This window comes from Amblyomma maculatum, chromosome 9 (assembly GCF_055883805.1).
Source record: "Amblyomma maculatum isolate TAMU_Amacu chromosome 9, ASM5588380v1, whole genome shotgun sequence".
In the NCBI taxonomy this organism is placed as follows: Eukaryota; Metazoa; Arthropoda; class Arachnida; order Ixodida; family Ixodidae; genus Amblyomma; species Amblyomma maculatum.
Window position 1 is genome coordinate 36,905,506 of NC_139352.1, and position 12,209 is coordinate 36,917,714.

Genomic DNA, 12,209 nt, shown 5'->3' on the forward strand with positions numbered 1-12,209 from the left:
TGTGAAGCTGAGCTTTCCTCTCTGAATTGTGAAAGCGACAACTGTGGCTCCCTCTGGGGTGCAACCCACAGCTTAAACGTTTTGCAGTCTCTCGAATTCGGTGAACGTAAATGATGCACTGTCTGCACCGTGTAGCAGATTAGAGCTTCTCAGCCATCTTTTCCTGTCTTTCGCATTGCTCCAAGTCTTAGACTAAGCACAATCTTCCGCAGCCCAGACTTCCAAACGTGTACAGTGCATGATACAGAGAGCTGCCTCGAGTGAATGCATCCAGAAATTACAATATGTGGACAGAATAGGACACATTATAAAAGGGGGGCCATGAAATCGAGAGTCCATGCAATATGAATTTTTTTCATGCCAGATGTCAGTGAATTCTTGCGTGCGCATTTAGGATGACTATGTTAATCTTTTTTTTTTTCTTTTTGCATCAGTATTGCTGGTGCTGAGGAATGCTCTGCGTATACTTAAAACCTTATTCCTCTCATGTTTGGTCGTAATTTGACTGTTAAAATCTTTGCCAGCTGTGGGATTTTGCAGTCACCACATTATGCAGCACAGGACGGATAAAAGAAAATGCAAAAGCAGCGACCTTGTCACATGCTGGGCTTTGTTTGAAATAAATTACGCACGTGTGAATAGTGAATTTTCAGTTCGAAGCTAATACAAAGCAAATAGCAATTTTGTTCAGATAATTTCAAAGGATGTTTTCAAATCGAAAGGAATAGTTTGCGACAGGAAATGCAGTGGTAAAAGGAAAAAAAAAGTGTTTGATCATTAGCGCTTGCTGAAAGACGTTTGTAGAATTCATTAAGGAAATAAAAATAAAAATGAATATCTAAATATTTTCATTAAGTAATTTTCAAACAGTAACAAACCGAAGTGAATTAAGGATCATATAGTCTCAAGCGCTAACCATGAGATTCTATACAAGCTGCTAAAAGGCACAGACTTATTTTTTCGACATGATTTATGATTAAAACTTGCGCTCCACTGCTGCCTTGCGCATCACACAGACTTGAGTGTATAAGCGTAACTGAAATTTTGGCCATGTCGAATTTCACTCTGCAATTCCTTTCTCCGATCTGATTTGTGTCGCATGTGGTTATGTGACCGCACTGCGCGCTTGATCGGACCTTCGTAACACTGCAAGGCTTTGGTCTGAGTTGTCTGTAACTGCAATGCATGCACGGGGCCTCCCAATCAGAGGAAGTAGTATCTGCGATTCCGGCAGTATGCACACGTCGCAAAAACATGCAAGATATACAGCGTTCTGTGCATTTATTACCCACAGGGTCACTGCATGTGCCCAAATAAAGTTTACAGTTTACTAGAATAGTTTAGCATGGCATTACAGTGGGTCAAAGCACGCCATCAGCACGTTCCAGTGCGAGGCGCAAGGAGAGAGAGAACACCTTGTCGCACTTCTGACATGCAGCTGCGCGAAGGCTTGAGGTACATCTGTCCTCGGAGAGCAGGGTTAAATAGTATTCATTTGAGGCGAGTACTTGCGCTTAACCGCGCAACAAGGTAGCGGAGAAATGCTGGGGAGACGTTCCCCTACCTCGAACCATGAGCGCAAGGAAATGGCAGTCCTCTTTTCAGCAAAGACTTTGTAACCGCCTCAAAACACTTTGCATTGCGGGCTTTCTGATCAGGGTACCTGAATAAATGGCATTTATTTGCTCCTCTAATTTCAACCGCCGAAGGAAATCACCTGCTTTGAAATTGGTTTCCAGCGACATAGCAGCTACAAGACCCAACACCGGCTGATCACTTGCCTTGACCGGGGTGGCAGTTGAGCATTCTTATCTTTTCTGTCGTCCTTCGAACCTTTAGTGTGGATGACGTGCCAAGCAGTGCAGGCTTCAAAGACAAGGCTTTGGATGCGGCCTCCGCTTAGTGTATGCTCCATGTGCCAACATCCAGGCCAGCGCGCGGCGGTCTCAGATTGAACACAAGACTATGAAAGGTTTTCTCCAATAGTTCGAAAATATCTAGTTTTTTTTTAATGCTGCTGTTCGTTTCAACGTCCGAATCGAATATCACACTGTTCGGTTCGATATTCAAAACTTTCTAATGTTTGCACAACCCTATAAATTTCCCTTCCCGACACAGTGAGTGGATTTTAAAATGCTTCTTTTTCTTCTCCCTCTTGCTCCTGCTATATTTTGCAAGATGGTGGGCCAGCTTGTGTACTGTAACATACATCTTGCATTCTTACATGCTTTGTATAGATGTCTGCACTGACCGTTTTAGAGTCATGCACAGAACTGTCGTAACGCTGTGTCTGCTTGGACTGTGCTCTGGTCACTAGCGTCTTCTTTTTTCTTTTTCCTCACACATTGACTCTCCCATCCAGATCTTTTCTTTTTTTGGTATTGCCACAATTATGAAGGTGTTTACTCCCTCGTTACACTTTTTATTTCACTCTGAACATATCAGAAACTTTTCTTGCTCAAAAGGGCGTTCGGCATTGAAAGTACAATTTTAGAGGGCGTTTCGTGCACTTCAAGCTTGCTTCCTCAGTGTGCTTGAATCTAATTGGATCTGTTGGACATATTCACTCAAAGCTGGTTAGAATAGGCTTGCATAATCTGATACAAACGGGTCTTTATATCAAGAGTGTATATTTTATTTGGAAGAAGAGGAGAAACGCAGACCCTTTTGTGATGTCGCACAGCCTTATTTCCTTACCTGAAGAGGATTTGCATTCTCTTTAAATGAACTAGGAGCAACTTCGCTTCACATTTGCTGTGTGTAATTTGAGACAATCATTGGAAAAGTTGTCTTCTTGCTCAAGAATACCTCGATTGTTGTGACATGCTGAACAGGTTTGTGGGAAGTCCCTTCTATGAGAACTAATCTTTTGCAACAAAATTTTATGAAAGCCTAATAATCACTTGAAGATAAAAAGTCGGTAATAATGTTTGGCTGCAGTCATGTTGGTAAACCTGCAGTAACCTTCAACAGCATTTTCACCATCCCTTGACAGTTCAGAACTTGCCGAATGACATCATGAAAGCTGAGTTGAACCGCAGACTCGTACTGCGCTTTCATGTTCCGGGTTTACACCTGACAGAGACACTGGTGAGCATTTGGTGATGGCTGCACCATCCTGGTCTTTGAGCTCATTGCAGTGCCATCATGAAAGAGGACAGGAAAAGAAATTGCCTGCTCGGAAAGATTGTCTCACTGTTGAACCAGACTTCAGACAAGCCCGCAGCATCTGTTTTTCTTCTGACATCCAACTTTCTTGAAGCAGTTTTTTAATGTATTATCATAACCACTGCACCACTGTGGCGCGAAAGAGAAGAGAGGACAGGACATGTGCTTAGCAAAGGTCATCAGCTCAGTTATATAGTAAAAGAAGCAAAGCATCTTCTTTTTTGCCATAATATAATTGAAATTCATAAGTTAGGCATTTAATAAGGCCGCTGCCGTCCACGCCGTTTAATGCAAAAGCATTTCTTGGCCCATGGGTCACACGATAATGATGAAAATGACGATAATCAGGCAGTTAATGGAGGATCATTAATGAGAGTGAGACAAGTCATAGCTGCACAATGGGCATACTAGTATTACAATTTAGGGTACTAGTTGCAGTCATGATAATGAGGCGACATAGTCGGATAAGACTGATTACATAACTTAGGGAAAATTCGGGTCATTTTCAACAATATAGTCATATGACATCATCAGATTAGATAGATAATTGCTAACAAGGCTACTAATACGGTAGCCATTGTGAATGGTACGATAATGATAATAGAATAAGGTAGATAAGACTGATAACGTAATTTAGTGGGAATTTAGGACAACTTGGTGGTAATCATGATGTCATCAGATTCGATAGACAGTTACCAATCAGATAGTAAGGGCTAAAAATATGGTACTAATGAAATACATAACGAGTTCATAATGGAAATATGCACAGAACTCTCGATGCTGTAACCTTGCTGCGCATAAGGAGACTTAAAAACGGTACTTGCGGTAATATTCTAGTGCAGTAAATCCATAGGGGTGGTTTTTGTGTGCATTCGAACCAAATTTAAAAGCTCTGCATGGAGCCTATAATTTACAAATAAGTTTTGGAAGATGCTTCTGGTGATCGCTTGCAGCTGATTAGGACGACACATCCGCTCACGCAAACCTACCCGATGATGTCATAGGGGCTTGCTGCGCCCAATCATATGATGTTTTTTAAGTGACAAGAGTGGAACGGGGGTGTGTTGGGGTGCCTTCGTGACTTGTTCTCTCCATTTTTTCGTGCACGCCAGTATTCACTGACAAATTGAGTCTCCTGTAAGTGATAGCCCAGTCAACACTGTAACACTTATTTCTTTGCTCTTTTTGGTTTGTTTTCAAGCCTGTTGTGATAAAATATATGAGGACCTGTATTGTTTCTGCCAGCCGGAGAAGACTTCCATGGCAGTAATGCCCTTCAAGACTCTTTTTGTCGCTTAACTTTTGTGCCACTGCATGGAATTCTGGTTTTGTAATCTGGTGCAGCTTTGAGGCCGACCAGTGCATTTGCCAAGTATCCCAAGTATTCATGTAATGTAAGCCCGTAAAATCACCACTGGCTTGTCTGAACAAGTGTTAGGCCAAGTGGAAAGGATTTTTTTTTATTGCCTCATCGTTGTAGTCAGCAAAAGTGTCACGCTTTTGCAGCGGCTCTTATTGGTCAAAACGGAGTGACGTCATGGATGTCTTGACCAATCACAGAGCACCACCACAGTATGCCCGAATGTGTGCCTTATATGACCATATGCCAATCGAATATATTACTAATTACTGATTATTAAATAGTAATTAATTAATCACTGAATAATGCTGCACACCCGGTAAAATCAACCACACAAAAGTAAACATAGAACAACTGCCAAGCTGAATTCACTGAATAAATGCACTCGGAGAATGTGAAAAAGTAGTCGCTCGCTTTACTCGTAGCAACATTCATCGCTACATGCGCAACAGTCGCGTGGCAGAATGCAGCACTCAGGCTTTCACCTTTCATCACTTTAGTCGCCAAAGTGTCCTCGAATTTTTTTCTTTTTCAGGAATTATTATCACTTTAGAAATGTTTTTTTTTTTTTTTTTTTCTGTTCTTCTGACTAAGAATTGCAGAATTGCCTGGTTGAGGTCAAAATTGGCACTAAGCAGCTTGCTTCGTAATCGTAATTTGATGCAGTCACCGCAGTAGTCCCGAGAAGGGTGCATTCACCTGACATATTCCGTGATTTGAAATTCTTTAATTTAGCTTTCTTTCCTGAACAGAGCAAGGCAACTTCTTCGGATGCTTATGTAGCACTGTTTCAATGTCTTTTTTTCTACCTGTAGTATAAAGAAATTGCCAGATATGAGCGCATTCACTAAGACAGCTGAAAGGACTAGTAAAAGATTGCAGCGACATAGTGATATTATTATACGAACTTACTTTTGCTCATACAGAGAGGGTCGGGGCTGCAGCTGGTGTTGAGTAAAAGCTCCCCACAGCTGCGTAAGCAAGTTCACGAGACATGCTTTGTTGTTTATATATTTGCTAAAATTTACACGTCATGTGCAATGCATCTCTCACCTGTCTCAGAAGCTCCACTCCACATCATTTTCATGTTTACCAAGCTCCCACTGCACATCAATAAAGAGAAATAAGTATGAAAGATAAAAAATTTTGATTCCTTTTTTTTGCTGAATTTGTAATTTGTAGTTTTGAAAAGAATGTTTCTTTGCATTTCTTCCTGCTGTGGTTCTTTGAACATGTCCTTATTCTTTCCACTTGCATTGCTTAGTTTCTTCGCTTAGTTCGTGTGACGATGTCAATAATCCGCACAGCGTGCCGCACACGTGCGGAACGGCACGCGACATTACTGTACACATTCTGATACATTCTCTCTTCTCTTTTTTCTCCACGGTTGCTTTCCTTTCTTTTTTCTTCCCACCTCTGTTTGTCGATCGACCTCCCCCACCACCCCTCAAAACACACGAACAGTCGTCGAAGGTCTTCAGTCCTGAGGCAGGTAGAATCTTTCTGAGAGTTCTCTCCCCCACCCCTCCCTCCCTCACCCCGCCCCTCCCCAGTTGCATGAGCGCCAGACAGGACGTGCCCACACCGACACACATGTCCTTCTGTGCGTGCTGCCCATGAATGCCTCGTTGGCTGTGCCTGCTTGACCTTGAGACACCATCGCCACAGGAAGAGAAGGAAGGACCCCGTGAAAATACAGACCCACATGGACACTTACCATGGCACACCACATCTGCTCCACTCATTCCCCCCTCCCCGTCTTCCCTCTTACACAAACTTGTGCTTACTAGACTCGAGCACAGTTTTACGCAGTTTGCTTACGCGTGGATCTGCAAGCCACCTCACTGTTGTTTCCAGCTGATGTGTTGATATCAGCCACGAACGTGCCTGTTCTCTCGATATGCGAGACCTGTCGTAACTATCACCCCCCATCACAGTGCGACTCACGTGCGAGACTGTCACACACACACAACACGAGCAGCCAGGGCATGCCTGCATTGTGACAGACCTGAGGTTTGAAGCATGCCATGGGCGACCTGCCGTGCATCTTGGCTGCCTGGGCATGGTCAGTCTGATTATTGGGCAGCTGCAGCCCTGGATGGGCAGCCCACACTCCTGGCTGAGGGCAGAGCAGATAGTGCTTTAGGTCGCAATATATTTTTTGCTTGAGTTTTAATTGTGTATTGGGTTCTCTCTTTTAAAAGTGCTCACGTCACCAGTCTGGCCGCAAGGCAGCCCAGACTGCACAATAAATTGGCCCAGTAGTGGTACTGGATTGGCAATAGATGGCCCAACATAGGATAAGTCCAGTGCCAACATATTACCAACACTAGGCCGATAGTTTGACGCCTGGGAGTGTTTTAAACAGTAAAGACTTCTCCCGTGGTACGAGGCCCAGCTGATTTCAAAAAGTGCACCAAGACCCCAGTCACTGCAGCCTCAATGTGTTCATATATCAAGCTCTTGGGTTTAGGTGAATTAAACATTGGCAGGCTGCATAAAATGTTTATTTATCCATGATACCTTAGAGACTCTTGCATAGAGCATTGGCTAATGGGGGTTCATGTTACAGAACAGAGAATAGTGGTAGTCAAAACAAAGAACAGGAAGGTAGAGCCAAGCGAAAAAATGAATCGTCCTGCCACATAAGCGGTCACTGGAGACCTTGCGGTCTGCGACGCCTTGCAGCAATTGGCAAAACATTTTGTTTGATTACAGGTTTGGTGCTGCTACTTAGCCTTTGGCAGCCTTTGCTTTTCTTGTTTTTCTCTTTATTAGGTGGATCACGTACATTGAGCTAAGTAATCTTCAGGGCACACTGAATAGGACTGATTGGTTAGTATTACGAGGAAATAACTGGGAAAGATATTTCAGATGGGTCTTTCTCACTAGTATATGCGTCAGCTGTGCGAGCTGTTTTAGAAATATAAGCCAGGATCGCAAATTTGTGGATGAGTGGATTTGCACCGAAGATTTTTTAGGCCTATACGTGTTGTCACAGTTGTGATAGCCAGGTGACCCTGAAGCCACTTGATAATCCCCCAACCTGTGTGAATGCCCCCTGATGTGTGCAGCATGCCTGCCTGCTTGTGTGCAGCACGACCCAGGCGGAAGTGATGCGTGACTGCTTGGCCAAGTACCTCCAGGCGCCGCTGTGGATGCTCGTCTATGACGCTGTGCTGCTTGCATGTGCTGCGACGTACGCATGGCCTTCTTTTTTTCGTTTTTTACATCATTTGCCACCCACTCTTGCTTTTATTGTCGCCGCATTTTCGTTTTTCACCCTGCCTCATTCTGACTGTGGAAGTTCAAAAGCCAGTTCCTCGGAACGACCTCTGCTGGGGCTTGGGGTTTTCCTCAGGTCAGGTTTCTGCCACATTCAACCAGGGCTTATCTTGAGAGTAAGCAGCATTCTAAGGAAGATCTGCACTCAGTGTTAAGCACATGGGTGGCTTCAGGTTTTGGCATGGCGGAAAGGCTTGTAACAGCAGCCTGAGGACCTATTACTTTTAGGTACATTTATTTTTTTATTATTATTATTTGGGCAGAGTGTTTTGTGATGGTTCAAAGCACAGGAACTGGCTTTTGTGAGTTACTGCCACATAGTCTGATATGAGGGCACATTGCATCGTGGATTTGCGTTGGCTGCTTGTTTGCCTAGTGCTACTCGTGCTAGCTTGTTTTAACGCAATAGTGTTTTGTTCTGTAGTGATGTAGGCAAGCCGTAGTTATCAGTAGTGGATTGCAGTTTGAGTAGAGATGCTACCGTGGTCATTTTTGTTTTTAAAAGAAGCTTGCTTTATAATAGTTTCTCCTTAGTTTGTTCATGTTTTGATCTTTGCTTGTTGTTTTCTTTCTTTCTTTTTCTGAGCAATAGCTTGTTTTTCTGTGTTCTTCTTTCATTGGCAGACAGGTTGCATTGCTTTCTTTATTCTATTTTTTTTTTTTCATTTTTGTTGAGAACAGAGGCAGGACTGCAGGCTGCTTTCTTTCCCCGGCATCTGCCGCCATGTGCCACTTGGTCAACACACGTTTGTTTCTTTTCCTTGAGGGTAAAGTGATTTCCTGTGCCAGAATTGCTTGCACTCTGGATGCAGTCATGAGCAATACTGTGAGACATCTGACTTTGGTGCCTAATGGAGATCCAGCATCGCAGCCTTGCCTGCTTGCCATCTTTAAAACACACTTCTCATAGGGGAGGGGTGTAGTGGATGTTGTACCCATCTCCTGGCAATGCAGCCCCATCTTTCAATGCACTGTGGGGTAATACAGGCCTCGGGGGGAGGGGGGGAGTGCCCATAGATATTTTTTTACTTTCTTCAATGATTACCAGAATTACCAATGGCACTCGTTACTTCAACGAGGACGGGAAAAGAGACGAACTCCAGTAAGCAGCTGGCTATTGCCAAGCTGTCAACACCGATAAACAGATGCGATCGGCATGTTCATGTTCATGACCCCTGTATATATAAGGGCTCCACGGCCTTGATGAGGTTGTGCTTCCCTTAGCTCACAAAGTAGGGCAGTCAAACAACGGGATCAGGTGACAGGAATGGTCGCAATCACCCTTTGTGTCATGTGTCATGACAGTTGTGCTACTGAAGAGGGAGCACATGTGAATCTCGTCATCACAGGCAGCGCATTATTCTTGCCAAGCTTCATTCTCTTAGGCCAAAATGTGATGCTGGACTCCTTCCATGCCTGCGTTTGCAATACCTGGGGCTAGCTGTGTTCTGAGAAAGAGTGCGAAAGTGTGTGCACCAAGTGGCGCTCGTGTGTGCCGGCAGAGTGGTGAGGCCCGGTGAGGCTCCCAGATTGCTGGTGCTTGGCTGGCAGCAGCTGCGCATTTGCTTGGCCCTTGTGGCATTGGACCTGGGGAGAGGCCGTGGGCGTGTTGTGCCATTCCCGTTGTTGATGCCATGCAGCAGCCTGCGCAGATGCGGATGCCGGCCAACTTGTGCCGTCTACGGGGTTGTCTGCGCACTCTTTCTCCGCAGGAGCCAGGCCTCTCTTTCCAAGGAAGGTCTCACGGAGGATACCGAGACGACCTTGTCGAAACTGGACATTGTGCTGTCTTTCACGCTGGAGGTAAGCGGCTGTTGCTCCTAGTGTTCTCACTTGTCCATGACCCGCTTCGTTTACCCTCCTTTGTGTGGCCTGCTTGGGTGCTTTGTAGTACTACTGCGGACATTTTTCGTACTTCATACTGTACCGTGTTTATATTGCTCTGTACTTGCTCTAGTAACAGTCCCACTCGCATAATGAACACTCACCCCCCTTAAGTTGCTGGTAATTGACTTTTAAGTAAAAGACGTTAGATGTTACCTAGCACATCCACAGTTTCGCACCATCGTTGTAGCAGTCCACAATGTATTCCTTGGCAGCACACCAAGATGCTGTGCAGTGTTAGCATCAACGAAGCCTGGTGTTCAGTATGCTTGCTTAATTATGCCGCAATTGGTGTGAATGTCGTTCATTTCCACAGTATTATTGGAACACGGGATAGCAAACACGGGGTACGTTTGATTTTTGCAGTCCCGGACTACTTGCTGGCAGTTCTCGGCTTCCGCTCTGACGGGAAGTACAGTAAAAGCTCGTTAATTCAAACTCGAAGGGGCCGAGACAATTGCTCGAATTAAGCGGAGTTCGAATTAACAGTCGGGCACTGGAATGAGCGCCATCGTGGCCCACCGTGCTGGCCGAGCCCACATGCTGACTCATTACCATGAGTAAAGAGGGCTAGGCGCTACTGCACGTTTACGGAGGGCAGTTCCGATAATTTTTGCAATTGAGCCGCAACGGCGAATGAATGGGACTAATCTGTTAGTCATGCGCCGCAAACAAGAACCGGAATGCATTCGCGTGAGTAGCGAGCTTCAAAACATGTTTATTTACATGGAAAAATAATCGGTAAAGTGCGCTTGCTTGCGTTTCTTGTGCCGCGACTCCACAAGCATCGACTGCAGCTTGGCCAAGAGTTCCAGCGCAGGATCCGAATTCTCATCGGCGGAGAAGTATCGTGCAGCGAGATTGAGCGCCGACGCTACTTCACATGCACTAGGGGGTGGCACCGGATCGTCGCCTTCGTCGGACTCTTCATCGCTTTCAGCCGTGTTCGCCACCTGTGAACCCTGTGGAGCACATGCAGCCGCGATTATATCCTCATCACTCAAGGGCCCAGACGTCTCCACACCGCAAACAATGTCAACATAGTTGACATTGTGACATTGATGTGACATTGATGTCAACGTCAATGTAGGCTTCAGAGGCGACACCCTTTGACAAAGCCGCGTAGCCACGGTCGAGCACCACGGACGTGTATTTACCGCGGTTTGCCATGGCTGTCACAACCGATGAGTCGTCGCTGGCAAAGCGGTGAGGCAACGAAAATGGTAAAACTTGGACCACCACGGCACGAACAAATGCACGACACCGACAACTGCGTTGTGCACACGTGAAAGCAGGACAAAAAGAAAAAAGGCTTGTCAAAAGCGCACCCAGCAACCGCGGTGCAGCCAAAACCTGCCATGGCTTGGCGGCACCTGGCAGCGAAAACCTGCTACGGCATGCATCGGAATGCTCGCTGTGACTTTCGAGTGCGCACCTCGTCTCGCACGTGCGGGCAGATTTTAAAGATTGTTTTTTGCATCTTTAGTAAGCTTTCTGCGCATTGTACACGGTATGGGCCGACTTCTATCTGCGAGGAGCTGTGTGAGCCACGGGCTCCTAGTTTGAATTAACCGTTGTGGATACTGGCATGTTCGAATTATCGGGCATTTTCTCCTATTGAAATACATAGGGCCATGCCAGGACCCGAGCGTCAGTTCGAATTAACCGTAAGTTCGAATTAACGAGGTTTTACTGTATCATGATGGTCACTTGACTTTGCGAGCTCCCTCCATTGCTTGCTTTTATCAGACATATGCCAACCATTAAGTGACCACGACTCAGTTCTTTCACAGTAACACCTCACGCATGTTTATCTCTTTGCGTACATGTAATACAAAAGCAGAGGCGCGAGTCAATCTCGGTTTTTCATGAACGGAGTGTGACATGTTTGATTGCGAAGCATTTCACAGAACTCAGTTTGGCTGCAGGGTTCGCTTGCTGTTGCTGCTGGCGAAGTTCTTGAAATCAAGGGCCCAGTGCACTGCACTCGAAAGCAGACGAAAGCATCAAAAGCATTTACAACAAGCATTAGCTGCTCCAGCACACAGTGGTTTGTTTGTTACACTTTCAGGCCTGTGCGCAGAGAAGATCGCGCAGAACAGGGAAAAACTTCTGGACAGCACGAACAAACAATCCATGCTCGTGGCTCTGGATGCTTCTGTTGTAGTAAAATTGAAGACAAGAATACGAATGCGCAAGGTTCAAATGTCTTACAGCTGCTTAGAGATCAGTTGCGGAGCTTTTGGCATTGCTTAACACATGATATCATCTGCAGGAGCACAAAAAGTACTCGGAATGCATACAGAGTCTTCATTCTGGCTGCCGGCACAGCACTACTTTCTCAGGAGCTGTACTGGTGGGCGCAGCTTCTGGGCTGCCCGAGAAAAAATGAATGCCGGACTCTTATCAGCAAGTAGTCTGGCACTACCCGGGACTGAAAATCGAATGTACTCACTTTTCGAAGCAAACAGTGCTAAAAGCTGGCATCATGATCACAGCTGACTGTGTGCTT

At 45.3% G+C, this 12,209-nt stretch overlaps 1 protein-coding gene across 7 annotated transcripts in view; it reads left to right on the forward strand.

The window, feature by feature from the left end:
- The window catches only part of Cadps (calcium-dependent secretion activator 1), a 130,908-nt gene that overhangs the window by 28,323 nt on the left and 90,376 nt on the right, over positions 1 to 12,209 (forward strand). For 6 of the 7 annotated variants that reach the window (XM_084578598.1, XM_084578592.1, XM_084578593.1 and 3 more), the window contains exons 5-6: positions 7,626 to 7,727; positions 9,526 to 9,616. In XM_084578598.1, the coding sequence (XP_084434724.1) occupies positions 7,626 to 7,727; positions 9,526 to 9,616 (193 nt within the window). The remainder of the gene's footprint in view (positions 1 to 7,625; positions 7,728 to 9,525; positions 9,617 to 12,209) is intronic. The other variant, XM_084578597.1, reaches the window with a different exon arrangement.